Here is a 22,056-nt window from a genome sequence, read left to right as displayed (position 1 = left end):
TAATGCAGTGAATGGCAGGCCCAAATTTGAAGCTAAAAAGGTGCATCCAGCCATTATAAAAGTAATCCACACAGCTCCGGGGGTTAATAAAAAACTTCTAAAGCGAATCGATGGGTTTATGTAAGAAAAATATACATATTTAAAGCTTAATAAAGTAAACTATCTAGCTTCTGGCAGAACGCCTTGTCTGGAATGCCCTGTGCCGTATAGATTGTACAGCCCAGTTGCAAGTTACGTTTTTTTGGTAAGTTGAATATGATAGGCGATCTGGCTAAAGCTAGATATTTTACTTAATTAAGTGTTAAATATATGGCTGGGTACCAAAACCCTATATAACCGCTATGTAACCGGATTGAATCAAAACAAAGATTTCCGTGCCTCATTTTGATGCCACTTAAATTCAAACGTGCTTTCATGCTTTGGTTGGCGCCGAGCCAGAGACAGACGTCACATATCTAGCGCTTGTCACATATCACAACTATTCAGTGTTTTCACCCACATCATGTTCATTTTAGGTTCCAGACATTTAAATGCACATAGATACTAGCAAAAAAAAATACATGTCTATGTAAATACAATACTATGGAAGTGGCAATAACAATCCTTTCAGTTATAATTTGACTACATCTCTTATTTATATCAGATACAGTATATAGTATATAAATATAGTATATATTATATAATATATATAGTATATGCTATATAATTTACTCTATTCTTCTTCCAGTTCACTGGTCACCGGACATGGATATATTTACATAATGTACAACAGATCCGATTCTCTGAATTGCGGAGCAAACTAACTAATTCACTTACACATATTTGAAAATCCAGATCATAGTTAACAAGTTTGTGAATATTTTGAATAAAAAAGAAAAAAACTAAATAAAACCTATACAACTGTCATACAGCACAATTGCGCTGCTGTCGCAATGGAAACAATAAGGCGTTGCATTCGAAAATTTTTAGCCAAAGAATATGGTCATATTTCTGCAAATTAATGCTGAACCTTGAAGCTGGTTTGTAGCTTACCAAGAATACCGACTACTGCTGTTATCAGTACTGTAACTGTTAGTGTTAAATTAGGAAAAAAACACACAAAAATAGTGCCTATTGTAGTTGTAGTATAAGCATATTGTAGTATAGGCTTTACTGTGAATTTGTTAAGTAAATATTATCTTTTTATATTTATATATTTAATTTAAGTATACTAAAAAATAATTTGGAAAAAAAATAAAATAATAAAAAGCTATTCTTTAATGTCATCCACCGGTTTTTGTGGCTTTCGTTTTGTGGCGTTTTTTTTTCAGGCAACAATACTGTTTTAAAAGTATCGGTTTGGCACCAGTATCGTAAAAAACCCAAACAACCTAACCCTAGTTATTTATGGATATTTTTCTTACACAAAAACATCCATATCTTCAAAAGGCCTTTATTAACCCTACCTGTGGAGTATGTTTATAGGGATGGATGCACTTTTTTGGGCTTCAAATTTTGGCCTGCAATTATAAAGCTTGGATTAGCCAGGACATCTTTTATATAACCCAAATTGTATTCGCCTGAAAAAAGAATGTCATAAACACCTAGGATAGCTGAGTGAGTAAATCATGGGTTTATTTTAATTTTTGAGTGAACTATCCCTTTATCCCTTTAACTATTATACTTTTTAATCTACAAATGTGGTTCCTGGTCTCTTAAATACACCTCAAACAGACCAAAAAAAAAAAAAAAAAAGAGCTTAAAAATACACAAAGGTTTTACATATTTTTCCAAATGATTTAAAGGGATAAGTCACCCAAAACTTAGATGTGTATCTGCTTACCCCCAGGGCATCCAATATGTTGGTGTGTTTGTTTCTTCAGTAGAACACAAATTAAGATTTTTAACTCCAATTCCCAATTGACATGCACTTCATGAGCAACGTGAGCAACGATTGGAGTTAAAAATCTTAATTTGTGTTGTACTGAAGACACAAAGATGCCGTCTTCGATGCCCTGGGGGGTGAACTATCCCTTTAATCAATGTAGTGCATAATTTAATAACCACTCCACGCGTGTATATCCGCTGTATCAATTCTCAAAGCAAATCTACTGGAACTATTTTCATAATCATTAATCGTTTCCACTCCGCACCAGTGAGGGCGCTATTGAAGTATGTTGAAACCAAGGCGAGTGTAGAAGAAGAGCTACTTTGCTCACGTTTCCACTGTGTGTGTGTGTGTGTGTATATGAAGTTGGTTCGCTGGTTCATGCCAAAATAAGGTAGGTGTATTATACTATGGGTGTTCACTGTTCATAATTTTGATGTAAATTAGTGTGCTTCTGCTAATTTTTAAAGTCAATTATGACTTTGAATGAGCGTGTCTCTTAGAAATCACTTCTACTGTAACTTACCAGTAGGAAGCGTCAGCAAAAGCTGTAACGTTTAGAGGCTGGACTGAGTGACAGCAAGCTGTGATCTGATAATTCATTGTTTTATAATAAAAATACCTTGACAATCTGTAAAATCCGGTAATTATATCATACTATGTGTGGATTAATTTAGTATCGACCAAGCTGTTTTATAGAGAAGTACAAGGTCGTGAACTCTACAGAGAAGTTTAAACTTTTAAAAAGCTTAGTATAGGATAGTAAAGAGCCTTTACTATCAGCTTATAGTTTGGTTAAAGTCAATAAAAAGCTATATAACGTTATTTATGGAAGCATATGTCTACAAAATTGCATTCATAGTGTCATTCACTTTTCATTTGTATTTCTAATAATTACGTGTAAGTTACAGTTACCGCGCCACAAAATAATTGCAGTTTGTTCCATACATTCTCTTCTTCTTTTGTTTGTATTTATTAATTGTCTTTTATTTCTGTGGAACACAAAATATATTAGGCAAAATGGTCCCTTACGAAAGGAAAATATATTTACCAATATATTTTCTTGAAATATATTTTAATATATGGAATAATATATTGATGGTATTATAAAATATATTACATATTCATGCAATATATTGCAAAATATACAAATGATTGCCGCTTTCAATATATTGCAATATATTGGAAAATATAAATATTAAATCCCATGATTTTCAAATATATTGCAATATATTTTTGTTTCGTAAGGGGTCACCTTTTACTTCATGTATGAAATAAAAAAATATGAAAAGTGACAAGTCTGTGAACCTCCAGAATTCTGCCTCGAAAGACCAACATAACTTACCAGTAACGCAAGAGTTTTTAGGGTTCCCCGCGGTTTATACGTGCACGTTGGCACATTTCGTATACTTACAACATGTACGCTCGACAAACTGCAACTCTTGTGGTCGGTTTACCTCATGTAGACTTTTACACAGAAGAAGTGAGGTCAATTTAGAGTTTACTTTTACCTCAGGTTGTCGACGGTGTTGGGTTGCCATGGCATCACGAGCAGGGCCGCGCGCTACAGGAACAGACGGCAGCGACTTTCAGCACCGCGAGCGCGTGGCGTCACATTATCAGATGAGGTACGTATTTTGTGAATTAATGTAAACAATATGATTCTTAGTAATATTTTTTAATCTAGTATTTACAGTGTCACTTCAGTGTATGGTAGTTCAGTTAGGCTAATGAAAAAAACACCAAAGAAAATCCATTTGTAATATTTACTAATATCTATGTGTTGTACTATATTTATAATATTTTTTTTGGCAAGTTGTGAAAACATCAACACTAAAGTATTTATCTAATGTAGTCTCTCATTCACCTATGGATGTTTAGCCAACAATGACCACTACCGCTTCTGAGAAAACCCAGAAACGTGAAAAGGGTCAATGATCAGTTTTTTATGTTAGGAAGGGCTTAGTACCTTGAAACTTGGCATAATCCACTTGTAACGTTAGTCTTAGGCCAAGTACTTACTTAATTTAAAATTCATCACTGTTCACAAAACAGGGATATTATTATAATAAAAAGGTAATCAATTTGTATGATTATTAACACATTATCCACAGGAGTGGATTAAGGTCTACGCAGGCCCCCCAACCCCCAAAATATATACAATATGCCAGAAATCGAGCGTGTGAGAGAGGGCCTGTTTCCACCTGATTTTAAAGAGTTTTCGGTGATCCGATCACATACACCTGGTATTATCATGGCTTTCTGTTACCATTTGCGTTCAGATTTTATGGAGATTTTACAGTAGGCTACTAATATTTACCTCCTAACTATTTATCATTGGTAATACCCATAGACTGTAAAAAGACATGGATGTCATGTCTGTGACGTCACCCATAAGACTCTGCAGAGCAGTTTTGAAGCATAAAGTAGAGACGAGCTGGCCGTTGCCATCTTGGCAGCGTGTCAACGCCCGGATAACATAAAATGGGCAAAGAAGCGGGACGTAGGCAGAGCTGAGGTGACGTGATGACTAACAGAGAGCGGATAAATTGCTATCCACCTGTCACTTGAAGTGGCCACGCACTTAATTATGCTGAACTTTAAGGCTTTATATAATTTCATAATAAAAAATTCACACTTCTCACAGTCAGGAAGGCCAAAATTAGCCGTATAGACCAAAACCACAATTTGTACTAGGCTGTAAACATTTTTTTCTGCTGTAAAGTTGGGCATTTTAACACGGAGCTCAATGAAATTCTGCTCCCTTCTGGAGCCTGTCCTTTGTGGCCAGTCAAATAATTGCAGTTTAAGTTACTTCCGAATTAGCTTCAACAGAAGCTGGGGGAGGTTGCCACTTGGTAATACCAAGGTGTATAGCCCTATAAAAAGCTATAAACATGTCTGTGTACATTGCTTTTGAAACAGAATCATTTATTTGTATTAGGTTTTGCATTTGGATATAGCCTATATTTGGACATTTATTACAGACTTTCAAATTTGAGATTGTTTTTGTTAATTTAATTTCAAGTGTCAGTTTGTGCATTATTATTACAGTCAAATCTGGACACAGAGAAAGCATTTTGTTACTCATCATACTAGCTACGTATAGCTCGATCTGTCACATGAAAGTGATCCGGATATAGTTATACCACACTCAGGCATATAGTATGCATGTTATTGTTTTGCCATTGTTTAGCTTGCTGGATAATATTCAGCGGTGTTATGAACGTCACAATATCGTGTTTGCCTGCTGCCGTCGTGTTCTTTGCGGCGTCTAGATAAAGATACGGAGCAGAGACTGCGCAGCGAGTGGTGTTGACAGAGTTTAGTGATTTGGAGAAGAGAAGACTTCAGAATAATGCCATGGAGTTGTGTGAACAATACACAATGTCCTTCCACGCACATGCACAGTTTGGTCAGAATGGTAATAATTAGGGATGTAACGATTCACTCAACTCACGATGCTATACAATTCACGATATTAATTCCACGATACGATTTTCTTACGTTTTAATTTTTTACAAAAGGAGACAAATTATAAAATAAGTCATTTTTTCCCCCAGACACATTTCTGCGTATTTCTTTGTGAACTGTAAATATATATTTGTATTCAAATAAAAACTGAATTAAGCGAATCCTCAAAAAGTCCCTTTGAAGGATATCTTTCAATTGTGTTGTCTTGGGAGGAGGTTGTTTCAGCATTGTTCACCCTCATCCAATAAAGGAAATGACCCCTTAAAACTACTTAAATAAATACAGGGTCTATTGCAGGATTTAATCTCTGAACTGAAGTTAGTCCCTCTGATCCCATTGAACTGACTCTTCTCAATCCTCCTAGTGTGGCCCTGAAGTCTGAGATCAAGAAGCTGAACATCGCTCATGCAGTGGTCTGGTTTCTTGTAGCAGCACAGGTGGTGGTCAGCCATCTGAACCTGGTATCCCATAAAGTGGTGGCCTCTCCGTACCAATGGGAGTACACATACCTTCTGAGCATCATACCTACTGTCTTCAGCTTCATGGCTTTGCCCAAAAACAACATCAGTTACCTGGTCATCTCCATGATCAGTGGCGGGCTTTTTTGCGTCGGTCCTATTCTTTATGGAGGGATGGAGATGTTTCCTGTGGCTCAGCAGCTTTATCGCCACGGCAAAGCTTATAGGTTCATCTTTGGCTTCTCTGCCGTGTCTATAATGTACTTAGTCTTGATTATTTCAGTTCAAGTACATGGCTGGCAGATCTACTACAGCAAAAAGCTGCTGGACGCCTGGTTCACCAACACACAAGAGAAAAAGAAGAAATAAGAGACTGCTGGCGAATTTAGCTTAATAGTGTCTTGGTTTCTTCTTCCTGAGGGCTCTTTGATCACATACGTTTTTATAATTACCTGACTAACTAATTGAGCCTAAGAAGAGATCAGATTTGTTAAACCAGGATGTTCAGTGTCAATCTTCTCATGTACTGGCTCTCGGCCCAGATTCTGCTTAGGTTTGAACGGCTGCCTTTGTAATCCCTGTCTGCTCCCACAACGTTTTCCACATGCTGTTGAACAGATACCTCAAATCTCATCCACAAGGGAGTCAGTGGGATCCAGACATCCCTGGGAAATAAATCTTTAATTATGAGAAAGCATGAGGTGTGTGTGGGATAAATCCACTTCAAAGTAATCCATTTACTACAGTTATGTATGTAAGACAGCCAGCTTTTTTTCCACGAATCCTCTTACAATAAAATTATTAGAAAATGTACTGTGTAGTAAATGCATTTTGTCTTTTTTTTTGTTCAATATTTACACATGAATTTACTGAATTGTATATGTATATATGGGATTTTATAAAACCCACTCCTTCCAGCGATTGAAACAGCCACTGGGGTATTGTTTTCTAGAAATGGTCAGCAGATAATTAACGTAGGTTTGTGAGGTAGTAAGGGTTGACATTGGGTTTATATATTTGCTTAAGATTTGTAACTCTTTTTATAAGAAGCCATAATTTGTGACTGCAATAGTGTACTCCAAAAAGTACTTGAGTTAATTTGACTCAAACTAGCCTTTAATAAATGATTAGTCTAGATGTACCAATGTCCACAAACTCCTTCAACTTATAATGAAAATAAAGTACTTCTAATTGACTTTAAGATATTAGAGTTTTATTATAGTTTCAAGTTGACTTGCATTTGCTGTCATTTGACTGATATTTCAAAAACCTTTCTTAGCCATGATGTGAGTGGATAACAGCTGAGTTGTGAAGGTTTCTAGGTAAGTGCATATCCTCCATCAGTCTCATGGATGCCTGGGTTCTCAGCTTTATTAGCTTACACAGATTAACGTGCTTAACCTTTGCACCTCAGTCTTATTCCTTTCCTATGGGCAGCACGTTTCTGTCAGTAATAATCACAGTACGCTTTCAACATTAAACCATCAAATTGATGTATATGGGTTCAATGTATATCAGTGTTCACAAGCATGAATTTCGATAAAACTATCCTCCTGGGACCCAGGAATAGATCTTTGTCTTCTGTAGTGGACATTATATTTTTGTAAATTTCTCCGACAACACAGTGATAACTGCCTCTCCTTGGACTTTAAAAATGATTGACATCTATTAAGTGGTCAAAGGTGGTCACCCTTATGGAAATATGATATTTTGTAATCATTTAAATCGGACTCTTTTTAAAATCTCAGGAAAATGTTATGGGGGTTCAATTTACAATGTCTTTCTATTACGAAAGAGGACATTATTTTCTTTTTTTGTAATTGAAGTCTTTATTTATTTTAACTTTTTAACAAAACCAAACCAAACATCCTTAAAAAAAAAAAAAAAGACCGCTTCCGAACACATGATTAATTCACATTTGCATTTTGGGCCCTTTATCAATAACCCCTAAAGTCAGACACACACACAAAAAGATACAGTAAAATCTAATTATCAAGTGCCTATACATGTAACACCAAAAAGTAAATAAAAGAGAATTACCAAAAGAAAAGCACACTTTAAAAAAATAATAATGAATCTCTCAGTCAAAAACCTGTCCCCAAGATTTGTCAAAACCCTCCATATCATCATTAATCCTGGCCAAGATTTTTTCATATGACACAATTTTCAGAATATTTTCATTCCACTTGTTAATCTTTGGAGGAGATGGATCCTTCCACACACTGAGAATCACTCGTGCAGCTGTAATCACCCCCACCTTAATACAGGACATTATTTTCATACATTTAGATGACACCAGGACTAAAATCATGTTTATCAGGGCCTGTGTTCATGAAAAATCTTAATGCAAAGAGTAGCTCCTTGTGACAAAATTCTAAGTGGCATATGTAGCAACGGGGTCAGCCCTGCCTCCTCGCTAAGATACAAGTTTTTGTATTTTCTTCACTTATAGTTTCTCTCAGATCGCTTCTGAATCACTCTTCAGAAAAAAGACTCCTATGTAGAAATGTTTAAGGTAAATTAGGAGCTTTCTGAGAGGATTCATTTAGGAATATGGGCCCAGGCATTTTGAGAGACAAGTGAACAGGGAAATGATATTTCAACATTCCAAAATATATTAGATAATATAATGAAAATCTTGCCAATTACTACTCCCATTTACACTTCTCTTTTCATTACATGTTGCCCCAAGAACACATGTAAATCAGATGTATACATTGTATAGGCCTATAAATGGAAAACCTGATTTTTTACACACATATTGAATAAAGCAAAATGGTATATCAAATAACTTTGTTATATCTTTAGTAACATTGTATAAAGTTGATTCTTAACTAAGTTTGGTGTAAAAAATCAAATTTGGTGTTTTTAAAATCCCAGTTTTCGCCAATGCCTTATTTAATTTTTGTTGTACCTGGTGTCCACTACACTTGACACAGCATATAACTACATAGCATATAGCATATACATTTTTCACAAATGTTGTTTTTCCTTTTTTTTTCTAATCCTCTAACAAATGACACAAGCTTATTAAATGTACTAATAACCTTTTTGGGGGGTTCTCAGGAGGATATAATGATATGAGAGACAAAGTAACAACCATTCATAGTTTGGCTAATACCCCTGCACACAATTTTTGACAAATTTAGGCCTCATTTGTGGAGAACAATTGGTGGAAAAACCACTGACCTGCTGACAGGAAAATAAGCCACTCGCTTCGTGTGAACGTGTAATCGTCCAGGTGTCTACCACGTCCATGCATTTAGGCTACTAATTATTTCTAAATTATTTCTGATTCTGATAAATGAATGCAGAAACATTTCTATATCATGCTAGTTTTCTGGTATTGGGGTTTTTGCTTGCATTGTCAGTATAGAGAGATATGCGCCATTAATTGTCCTATTGTTCAATGGCATAGCCTACCTATGTGTGAATGCTGACAATAATTTGCATCTTGAACAAGGCTCGCTTTGAATAACAAAATGAAGTTTAAAAAAGTAATTATTTAAAGGTGTCCCATACGTCAATCTTTTACACAAAGCAGTGTTTATTTGGACGTGAAATCAGTTTGTTTGGCAATGGCGTCATATCGTGATTGTTGTTGTAATTGCGTGCACCTGCTTTGAATCTCTTGCACAGATTTATTATTATATAAAGACATATGATGACTTGTATACAAATTTTTAAGTTATTCACAATATATTTTGCCTTTCTAGGCACATTTGACATATTGATTTAAAACCCTTAAAGTGATAGTACACCCACAAATATAAACCAAATACTCACCCTCTCACCCAGACCTGACTTTTCTGCAGATGAGGCTAGGGTGGCATGAGGTTGAGTAAGTAAGTTTAATAGTTTAATGACTACACTTTTATCCTAACTAGTTAATGCCTGTGTATGTGTATTTTCTCTAATTATTTTAGTTCAACAGTAGCCTATTGCAGTAATGTCAAATGTTATCAGGTTTATTAGCACATCAGCTTTTCTTATAATGATTTAAATATTTGTTTCATCCTGTAGTATGCCAAACAAATAGCCAAGTAATGATACCACCTGCCTGCCTGCCCTATGTTTCTTCTCATTTTTGTTTTTTTGCAAAACATTGCATATTACCGTGTCCATAGCTTTTTCCCACTTAGAAATGCAAATACATCATGTCAAACTCAACATCTGAGATCCTCCTACATAACTCACCACCAGACATACTCGAGAACTAGATCTGGATCATTAATGGGGAGATGATGGATCGCTCCGTTCTAGTGCTCATATTTCTTTCAGGTAAGTAATTGTAACATTACATATACATTTTCAGAAACATAGATGGGGTATGCACAGATTTGTTTTAATCTATATTGGCACCTCTCGCTTTATTTAACACAGTTCTTATTTACTGGTATTAAGAAATGTGTGTGTGTGTGTGTGTGTGTGTGTGTGTATATATATATATATAATACACACACACTGCTGTTCAAAGGTTTGAGATCGGTAAGATTATCTTATTTTTAAAAGAAGTCTTTTATGCTCCACCAGGCTGTATTTATTTGATTATCAAAAGAAAAGCTGTATATTATTATAAAATGTAATTTATTCCTGTGAATAAAGCTGTATTTTCAGCATCATTACTCCAGTCTTCTGTCACATGATCCTTTAGAAATTATTATAAAATGATTTGCTGCACAAGAAACATTATCAATGTTGAAATCAGTTTTTCCCAGGATTCTTTGATGAATAGAGTTCAAAGGTACAGCATTTATCTGAAATCAAATGTTGTTTTGACATTGTAAATGTATTTACTGTCACTTTTGATACATGTAATGCATCCTTGCTGAATACAAGTTTTAATTTCTTAAAAAAAAAAAATCTTAATGACCCCAAACTTTTGGAGGGTTTGGGGTCATCAATTTCAAAAAATGTTACAGACCTTTTTTATTTAAGATAAATACAGTTTATATTTTTACTCTCTATTCAACAAAGATCCTGGGTATATATACAATATATCTATGTTGTATGGAACTGTTTTCAACATTGATGATGATAAATGTTTCTTGAGCAGCAAATCAGCCAATTAAAATTATTTCTGAAGGATCATGTGACAAGACTGGAGTAATGATGCTGAAAATTCAGCTTTGATCGCAGGAATAAATTACATTTTAAAATATTATCAAATAGAAAACAGTTATTTTAAATTGTAATAATAATTCATAATAATACTGTTCTTTTAAATCAAATAAATACAGCCTTAGTGAGCATAGGAAACTACTTTAAAAACATAAAAAATCCCAAACCTTTGAACAGCAATTCATTATGTATTTTATTAGTGTTCTATAATTTCTATATATTTATACTTATAAAATGTTTTAAAAAAATAATATTGAATTAATTAACAAAAAAAACAAACACATTTGTGTAATAACAGAACCCAGTTGATTTGACTAAATTCCACTGTTATTCTTAGTGGTATTATTGTATATTTATATTCATATTTATTCGACTATGGTAAAGCCAGATTTACTTGTCAAAATCATTTTTTGAAATATCCCATTGTCAGTTAAATTTTATTGGCTGGCATCCTGATTTGGATTGTCCCAGATTTGCATTTGTCACGGTCATTTTAAGAATTATGTGCAGGAATTTCACTTGCAAATGACCTCATTGTGCAAAGCTGTCATGGGGTGGTCTATCTCTATAGTATACCATACTTACTGGGCTAGGGGAAAAGCGGCCCATCCATAAAAACGTGTCTGGCTCTGTGTGGGTGCATTTAAATAAATGCCAAATAAAGTTTAACTGATAGAGCTTTCATTATATAAAATGGTTTACAATACAATAGGTCTATATAAAATCACATTGTACCAAAAATGTAGTGCTGATGTTAATCCAAATGTTTTTTTGTTGTTGTTTGTTTTGTTTTTTTAACAGCATTTATAAATGAGGTGTCACTAAACAACACAACAACAGAAGACACCACTACTACTTTTGCTACTACGTTTACTACCACCCCTATGTCTACTGCCACCCCTACTACCACTACTACCACTCGTACTTCTACTACCACTCCTACCTCTACTACCACCTCTACTACTACTACTACCACTCCTCCAACTTCTACCACGACTCCTACCTCTACTACCACCTCTACTATATCAACTACCACTTCTACTACATCTGCTACCCCTACTTCTACTACATCTCTTACCTCTACCACCACTGCTACTACTACCATGTTTACTACTACTACCACACCAACCACCACCAAGTCAGCCACTTCGACCACTTCGTCTACATCAACTATCATCCCTAACCTGCTTTCAACCACCCCTAATCTTACAGGTACACATTGCAGTGTCGTTCTCTGAAACACCATGTCAAACTCTGGTCCTGGATGGCCACAGTCCTGCAGAGTGTAGCTCCAAAACACATGCCTGGAAGTTTCTAGTAATCCCAAAGTCCTTGATTAGCTTCCGTTCTGGTGTGTTCAAATAAGGTTGGAGCTAAACTCTGCTGGACTGTGGCCCTTCAGGAACTGAGTTGCCTGTTCCCTGTCTCAAAACTTTCCAAGTTGTGCGTCCCAATCAGCTTCCGAGCTGTGAATCAGGATATTGCGTTCAGTGCCGGACCTAGAATTCTGGGGGCCCTAAACAAAAGGGGACCTTGTCAGTGTGTTTATAAAAAACCCAAAATGACCCCCAAACCCCTTAATTTATTCTTTCAGAGCAGTTTCACTGTCAACCAACAATGGTGAGGTGAAACGGTCAGTAATACAATAAAAAAATAAAAACATTAATGATAATTTTCCGAGATGTTCATGTCTTAAGTTTTTTGAGGAAAACATTCCAGTATTTTTCTCCACATAATGGACTTCAATGGTAGGTCCCACATTCACTACTGAGGAAACTCTGGTCCGGCGCTTACTACTGTGCAGACTTAGGTCCTAAATCAGCTCAGGTTTATGACCTATCCAGGGACTAACCACATGGGTGTGATCAAATGTTTTGACTTCACTTTTCAGGACCGAAATGTAACGTCATTTCCGGTAAGGGAGCATAGTGAGCATTGATGCTCCCGTGTTTTTGTGGTGCGTTTTGGGATTTTCTAGGACACTCTAGGATTGATACAGCCCTTAAAATGTCCGACTTCCTGATCAGTGCCCTGCTTTCTGAACAAGGGAGCTGATTGAGACGCACCCCATTTCAAGTTTTGGTCCAGGAGGATGATGACTTGGTGATTATAACAGTACCCAAAATGTTCTTGTTGCAGGTAATACCTGTCCAGAGGAAACACTATACGGTTTGACCTTTCCACTCGCTTTGATCGGGCAGACTAGTTATTCAATACAGCTGTGCCCTCCAGGAACAACCAATGGTATGTAATATTATAAAAAAAAAGGAATAGATAAGCATGATGTTTAAGCATACAGCTATTTTTAAGAAAACCAATATTTTTCACACTGGGATCATTAAGATTTATTTATTTTTTAAAGAAATACTTCTGCAAGATGATATATATAACTGTTTATATATATATATATATATATATATATATATATATATATATATATATATATATATATATATATATATATATATATATATATATATATATATATATATATATATATATATATATATATATATAAACAGTTTCATGTATATGCTGTTCTTGTAACTTTCTATCCATAAAAGAATCCTGAAAAACAATTTTCTTTTTTTTTGTCCAAAAAAATATTAAGCAGCACAACTGTTTTCAACATTGATAATAATAATAATAATAATAATACAAATTTGAGCACCAAATCAGCATATTAGAATGATTTCTGAAGGATCATGTGACACTAAAGACAGGAGTAATGATGCTAAAAATTTAGCTTTGAGCACAGAAATAAATTACATCTTAAAACTCAAATTTTAATACTATTTTACAATATTACGGTTTTACTGTATTTTTGACCAAATAAATGCAGACTTTAAGAGCAGAAGAGACTTCTTTCAAAACCATTTAAACTCTTACCCCAAACTTATAAATGGTTGAATTTATTATTTAACTTTTTATATTTATGCCCTAAATCACTCATTATTATATAATTACACATTACGTTAGACATGTCTAAGACTCGAGCTCAATCTATTGTACCTCTTCTTTTTTACAGTAGAAATTGTATAACATCTGTACAGTGATTAAACTTAATTTGTATCCGAGGTACATATAAAAATATGCATGTCATTTTTTATTTGTGTTGTTAATTTAACTTGTTTAACCCTTTTGTTTGTCTTTATATGTGTCCTTTAGCTGGTATTCCTTTGGGCTTTGCTGATTGTTTGAACTTCACACTCTTCAACGCATTTGGTGATGTTCGAATTTACTACTGTAATATTACCCTGGGTATGGTCAGCAGCGTCCACAATAAAGTCAACGTATGTATTTATGTCTTTAAAAATAGGGGGCAGTTTGAACAAATTAAATGACAAAAGTTGATACTGACATTTTTGTTTTATTTTAGATGTGATGTTGGGAAAATTGTAGCACCATGTTTATGTGTATATTATATTTAGTGCTGTCAAGCGATTAATCGTGATTAATCAGATCAAAACATATACATTTTTATACACACACAGATCAGGCATAATATTGGTCACCTTCCTAATATTGTGTTGGTCCCCCTTTTGCTGCTCAAACCGCCCTGACCCGTCGAGGCATGGACTCCACTAAACCCCTGAAGGTGTGCTGTGGTATCTGGTACCAAAATGTTAGCAGCAGATCCTTTTAAGTCTTGTAAGTTGTGAGGTGGATCAGACTTGTTTGTTCAGCTGATCCCACAGATGCTCAATTGGATTGAGATCTGGGGAATTTGGAGGCCAAGTCAACACCTCAAACTCGTTGCTGTCCTCATTCCTGAACCATTTTTGCTTTGTGGCAGGGCGTACAAAGCCTTGCGAAAGTATTTGGCCCCCAGTAATTTCAGGCTTCAAACATAATGATATGAAACTGTAATTTTTTTGTGAAGAATCAACAAGTGGGACACAATCATGAAGTGGAATGAAATTTATTGGATATTTCAAACTTTTTTAACAAATCAAAAACTGAAAAATTGGGTGTGCAAAATTATTCGGCCCCTTGACTTTCAGTGCAGCAAACTCTCTCCAGAAGTTCAGTGAGGATCTCTGAATGATCCAATGTTGACCTAAATGACTAATGATAAATAGAATCCACCTGTGTGTAATCAAGTCTCTGTATAAATGCACCTGCACTGTGATAGTCTCAGAGGTCCGTTTAAAGCCCAGAGAGCATCATGAAGAACAAGGAACACACCAGGTAGGTCCGAGATACTGTTGTGGAGAAGTTTAAAGCCGTATTTGGATACAAAAAGATTTCCCAAGATTTAAACATCTGTTTTGTGAGCTTCCCAAGCTTTAAACATCTGAGCACTGTGCAAGCGATAATATTGAAATGGAAGGAGTATCAGACTACTGCAAATCTACCAAGACCTGGCCGTCCTTCTAAACTTTCAGCTCATACAAGGAGAAGACTAATGAGAGTTGCAGCCAAGAGGCCCATGATCACTCTGGATGAACTGCAGAGATCTACAGCTGAGGTGGGAGACTCTGTCCATAGGACAACAATCAGTCGTATACTGCACAAATCTGGCCTTTATGGAAGAGTGGCAAGAAGAAAGCCATTTCTTAAAGATATCCATAAAAAGTGTCGTTTAAAGTTTGCCACAAGCCACCTGGGAGACACCAAACATGTGGAAGAAGGTGCTCTGGTCAGATGAAACCAAAATTGAACTTTTTGGCAACAATGCAAAACGTTTTGTTTGGCGTAAAAGCAACACAGCTCATCACCCTGAACACACTGTCAAACATGGTGGTGGCAGCATCATGGTGTGGGCCTGCTTTTCTTCTGCAGGGACAGGGAAGAAGGTTAAAATTGATGGGAAGATGGATGGAGCCAAATACAGGACCATTCTGGAAGAAAACGATGGAGTCTGCAAAAGACCTGAGACTGGGACGGAGATTTGTCTTCCAACAAGACGATGATCCAAAACATAAAGCAAAATCTACAATTGAATGGTTCAAAAATAAACATATCCAGGTGTTCGAATGGCCAAGTCAAAGTCCAGACCTGAATCCAATCGAGAATCGAGAGAAATCGAGAAAGAACTGAAAACTGCTGTTCACAAACGCTCTCCATCCAACCTCACTGAGCTCGAGCTGTTCTGCAAGGAGGAATGGGCAAACATTTCAGTCTCTCGATGTGCAAAACTGATAGAGACATACCCCAAGCGACTTACAGTTGTAATCGCAGCAAAAGGTGGCGCTACAACGTATTAACTTAAGGGGGCCGAATAATTTTGCATGCCCAATTTTTCAGTTTTTGATTTGTTAAAAAAGTTTGAAATATTCAATAAATTTCGTTCCACTTCATGATTGTGTCCCACTTGTTGATTCTTCACAAAAAATGACAGTTTCATATCATTATGTTTGAAGCCTGAAATGTGGCAAAAGGTTGCAAAGTTCAAGGGGGTCGAATACTTTCGCAAGGCACTTTATTATCCTGCTGAAAGAGGCCACAGCCACCAGGGAATGCCTGGTGCCATGTGTTCCCCAGGTAAGCGACGCACCCGGCCGTCCACGTGATTCATCAGACCAGACCACCTTCTTCCATTGCTCCGTGGTCCAGTTCTGACGCTCATGTGCCCGCTGTTGGCTTTTTTATCAGTGGATAGGGGTCAACATGGACACCCTGATGACTGGTCTGCCGTTATGCAGCCCCATACACAACAAACTGCGATACACTGTGTATTCTGACACATTTCTCTAATAACCATCATTAACTCCTTGAGTAATGTGAGCTACAGTAGCTCGTCTGTTTGATCAGATCACACGGCCCACGTGCATCAATGAGCCTTGGCCGCCCATGACCCTGTGGCCGGTTCACCACTGTTTCTTCCTTGGACCACTTTTGATAGATACTGACCACTGCAGACTGGGAACACCCCACAAGAGCTGCAGTTTTAGTGATGCTCTGACTAGCCATCACAATTTGGCCCTTGTCAAACTCGCTCAAATCCTTATTCTTGCCCATTTGTCCTAGCCTAGAAATCTAGACGCACCCTAGCGGCAGCAAATTTAATCTGCCCGCAAGTGTCGTCTAGGAACTCTCAATACCCTTCTGAGCTGTATTCCTCACAATCTGGACGGGCCAATCGCGTCATGTATAGAGTCGGCGGGCGGGGCCATAATGACAACGGCCGAGTTGCGTTTGCGTGCTTCTAGTAAACACAGAAACTGGCGAACAGCGGCGGTCTTTCGAATCAGCTTTGACTGCGACTCTGGAAGACTTGGAGTTAAGCTTTTCTCTGAGAAAAGAACAAAGAACGGCACTGAAGTCATTCTTAAAAAGGGAAGATGTGTTCGCCAAGTTTAGCCGACCGGATACGGTGAATGTTTAATCTATCAACAAGCTCTGTTTCACTTTCGTTGCTCTGGTTGGTGTAGCGCTATCCTATCGCGTGCAGAGGGAGTTTGAAAGACAACCGTTTATCCCGCCCCTCGGATTGAGCCCTGTCAATGGTGAGTTTCCAGACCAAACATCTTGATGTGGGTCTGGCTTGTCAGGCTACATTTGTCCTGCTTCAAACATCAACTTTAAGGATAAAATGTTCACTTGCTGCTTAATATGTCCCACCCACTAACAGGTGCCGTGATGAAGAGATAATCAGTGTTATTCACTTCACCTGTCATGTTATGTCTGATCTGTGTATATACAGTATATACATGCAAATATTACTTAAATATATACATATGTTTGTGTATTCAAATATGCATAATAATATCATGGTGAATGTAATTGCAGTATAGTGAAATGTTGGTTACACTTTATTTTAAAGCAACACTATGTAGCATTTGCTTCTGGTTCCCCCATGTAGTTAATAAGCGCAATTGTCTGTTACTGTCGCTGAATATGTTTTGTATGTCCTGACAATTGTATTGCAGTCAAGCATAAAAAAATAATAGGCATGAATCAAAATTTTAAACACACATGTGAAAATATAACGCACACAACTGAAAAATCAATGCAAAATTACCCAGAATCACAAACCCTAGAAATACAAATAATAAACGCGAGTTAAACATGTAAACAACTTTACAATTGTATTGCTCAAAACTTAATCATGAATTCAAAATGATCTGAATCGCACACGTCTGAATCATGTTTTCTGCTCTTATTAAAAAATTTTGTATGCCTGTGCTCTTTCCTCCTTCGTTTGTTTCCACATGTTGCAGTTTGAGTTTCATGTAAATCAGGGGCGGGTCTTAGCATCACCATTGGTCCACTAGTTCTAGATTGACAGTTGCCAATCAATCGAAGAGGGAAGTTGACGTCACAAAGAGACTCATGCCGCTCAGTTCAGCCAGCCGCTGTTGACTTGAGCTACGAGTATAACACACTCTCTATCACTGTTTAGGCAAGGAAATACATTATTTTATTGTTATGAATATAATCATATTTTTTTTTTGTTTGAATGAAATATGTTTTAGGGGGTATTTCACAATTAAAGCAGTCAATTGAACGGGATCACGACTGGGTGCTTACAGATGCTTGGCCGCTCAGTTCAGCCAGCCGAGTTCTCTAACACCAGTGGTGGAGGAAGTGTCTTAGGGAAAAAATAACAAAATCTACATCTAAATTCATATAATTTTTGACTAATGACTTAATGTAATTTCAGTGCATAATGACATGAGTGGCTTTGTGACGTCAGCTTCCCTCTTCGATTGATTGGCTACGGGATGAGCTGTCAATCTAGAACTAGTGGACCAATGGTGATGCTAAGACCCGCCCCTGATTTACATGAAACTCAAACTGCAATATGTGGATAATTTTGAATTCATGATTAAGTTTTGAGCAATACAATTGTAAAGTTGTTTACATGTTTAACTCGCGTTTATTATTTGTATTTCTATGACCCCGTTGTTTGTGATTCTGGGTAATTTTGCATTGATTTTTCAGTTTTGTGCGTTATATTTTCACATGTGTTTTTAAAATTTTGATTCACACTTATTATTTTTGTATGCTTGACTGCAATACAATTGGCGAGAATCTGATCCCATAGTACTGACCTGAACACGAAACGTACAGTGTGGATTTAACCGCTAGGAAGCTGCTCAGGTATCATCAAAACCTTATTTTAAGGTTGAAAACCTACATAATGTTGCTTTAAGGTGTCTGGTTTATAGTGAAATTATACATAAAGTACTAAGCAATCACAATTAGCTACACATACTTACTATAGGGTTAGGTGTTATTGTGTAATGATGTATTGTTTGTAGTTATTACTACAATAACTACATGTAACGTGTAACATAAAGTGTTAGCAAGTATTGAGATTGAGAATGAGATGTCGTCACAACACCGTGCCCCGTCCCCAGAGATCACGGCTTCCTCTCCCTTCCGCCATTTTGGGAGGATGGTCCGCCAGGTATTGGATTCGGACAGAGACTGGAGAAGAGATATTCTGATGATTCCCATGTACATAATTTTCCAAACTCAATGGAACATGAAGTTTTAATCTATCCCAGCCGATCTGAGAAAGCAGCTGCTGGTAAACATACGCCATTATTTCACCACAGGGTGTCAGTCATCGTCTTACTAGTGCCGCGATGCTGGAGTGTGTTGACACCTGATGAACACGATCCTTTATTTGAATTAAATTGTTTTGAGAACTATTCTGTCATTTTTCATTGTCAATAATTTTATTGTATGTAATTTACATGTTAATGCCAAAACGCTTAATTAATATTCAAAGTAACTTAGGTGTATAGCTAGACTGTCATTTTCCTCTAACGTTACATGTACGTTCTGAGCATTTAGTCTACTTAAGGCTGGACTAAAAGCACCAGCGCACACAAGCGTTCCTTTTTATTAGTTAAATTCATTTAGAAATGTAAACTCATCAGGTATAAAATATGCTCAGTATGAGAAAAACACTGTTAATGAGAGGATGAGCAGTGGACTGCTGCAGGATAGTGGGGAGATATATTTATTTATTATTCAGAATGCACAAAAAATATATTTATAGAAACATTTCAGGAACGTAAAGCGCCTAACGTTAGGTCTCTGTTCCATTCTGCTGCAGGCAGCTCGTATGGATTGACGTTTTTGATATCATCCAGCTCCTCTAAATACCTCTGCCTGGCGCTGGTAGAAATTTCTCCCTGTAGTGAACCTCCATTATTTTATTTTTTTTTCAATTAAAAAATGTCTCCGTTTAAACAACGTCATGATAATTCCTTGAGCCGTCTTTCCTGCTCCAATCTCTGTATCGCTCTTACAGTGTTGCCCCTGGCAACCGATAGTGTGGGATCCCAAAATGGTGGACGGGGCCCAAACACCGCCCAATTTGTCACGTGACAGCAAGCTACCATGACGTATGTCCTCATTCTCAATTACAATTGCCTCTGGTTTACTGTGGTCAGGATATAGTCAATAGTTTGAACTCCTTTTTGAGTGCATTGCAATGTGATTTAGATTAGATAACAGATTGACACAGTGGTTTTGATTGCTTCATTTAGGTAACTCAGGCACAGAATATGTATCTTGTCCAGATACTCACATCCAAACCTGAGAAGCTGACGTCCCAGAACATCACCTCGGCTGCTACGTTTGCCAATAGCCTGCTGTCCTCCACAGCGTTAAATGAGGCAAGAATCCTAGATGAATTTCAGCACATTCAAGTAATCCTATTATGCTGTTTTAAAGGTTCCTAATTTTGTGTTGGAGGTCTCCTACAATAGATTTACATGCGTTAAAGGTCAAAGATCACTTTAGTTTTTCAAAGAGTCCGTAAACAGTAATTTAAAGATCTAAACCCCTACTTCCATACAGTCTACTCTAATTGGTCAGAGGGTCCAGTCTATTGTTGATAGGTCTCCTCTGCTCTGATTAGTCAGACAGCTCAGTCTGTTGTGATTGGTCTACTCTGCACTGATTGGTCTACTCTGCACTAATTGGTCTGCTCTGCACTGATTGGTCAGATTCCCCAGTCTGTTGAGACAACATGACATCATGACTTTGCGTAAACGCCACTTTCTAAAGGCAAGTGGCGTGTTATCTATACGCATTTTAAGCTATTTGCGTGTATGTCTACGCCGTGTGATTCCGCGTGTATGTCTAAGCCTAAACAAACCATCATCTCCGCGTGTATGTCTACGCTGTGTGATTCCGCCAAGCTGATCTGACAGAATTAATATTTATAGCCTAATTTTATATTTTGGAGTAACGAACTCCACTCCTACCCTAAACCTACACACTCTCAACAACGTAAAACACGTAACAGGCAAATAAATGTACAGTCACATGTATTTATTGAAAAAACGGACCAAAAAACAGTATAAAAGTATTAATTCATGCATTCCAAGTCTTCTGAAGTCATACGATATCTTCATGTGAAGAACAGAGTTGATATTAATGTGTTAGTCGTTGAAATGATGATCGTGCGCCTTTGTGAACAGAACACACACGCACTCGTTAATATTTCTGATTCAAATGATACACGAGACGACAATGATGAGAATGACGCGATTGGTCACGAGACACACGAGAGCCAATGGCATTTTACAATTAAAGCTGACGTAATGACGCAATTGGTCACGAGACACACGACAGCCAATGCTGTCAAAGCTGACGTGATGTTTCTTCCGGCGGCAATATTTGAAATGTATTATTAATCTTTGGCGGATGAACTGGACGTTCTGATTGCTTTTGGGGATTTTCTTCACACAAATCAAACGTTTGGCCTCGGAACACTTGGAGTATTTGTACTTTCTGAATAAATTGTGCGTGCAGTCAGATCTACCTGTTAACCTGTTTTGTATAATACACAAATGGGTAGGTTTAGGGAAGCGTTTGAGTTACGCGTTCAAAATGTGTCTATATATATGTGTCCACAAGTTAAATGGATTTATAAACATACTAAATTATGTTTTTTTGAAAATGTAAAAATGCAGAATGTTTCTTGTGATGGATAGGTTTAGGGGCTGTGTGTGTGTGATGGGTAGGTTTAGGGGCTGTGTGTGTGTGATGGGTAGGTTTAGGGGTAGGGGCAGTGTAGGGGGGTAGAAAGAAACGGCGTTGATAAACACGCTAAAAAGCGATTAAGCGTCTTTATAGCACGCCAAAATGGCATACGAATTGGCGTGTCATACATACGCAATTTGAGATCAGTCTGGTTGAGAATGGTCTACCACTTACAGCATG

The 22,056-nt window shown here is 36.9% G+C and overlaps 1 protein-coding gene across 1 annotated transcript; it reads left to right on the top strand.

Moving 5' to 3' along the window:
* The first annotated feature begins 2,139 nt into the window (after nt 1–2,139).
* On the top strand, nt 2,140–6,612 carry jagn1b (jagunal homolog 1b). Its single transcript, XM_067414890.1, has 3 exons — nt 2,140–2,261; nt 3,384–3,495; nt 5,706–6,612. Exons 2-3 carry the CDS (start codon nt 3,407–3,409, stop codon nt 6,166–6,168), a joined length of 552 nt encoding a protein of 183 aa, XP_067270991.1. The 5' UTR covers nt 2,140–2,261; nt 3,384–3,406; the 3' UTR covers nt 6,169–6,612.
* Nucleotides 6,613–22,056: the final 15,444 nt, after the last annotated feature.

The sequence above is a fragment of the Pseudorasbora parva genome, chromosome 14 (assembly GCF_024679245.1).
Source record: "Pseudorasbora parva isolate DD20220531a chromosome 14, ASM2467924v1, whole genome shotgun sequence".
In the NCBI taxonomy this organism is placed as follows: domain Eukaryota; kingdom Metazoa; phylum Chordata; class Actinopteri; order Cypriniformes; family Gobionidae; genus Pseudorasbora; species Pseudorasbora parva.
Note: the sequence above shows the minus strand (reverse complement) of the source record. Positions and strands in the feature narration are given on the sequence as shown.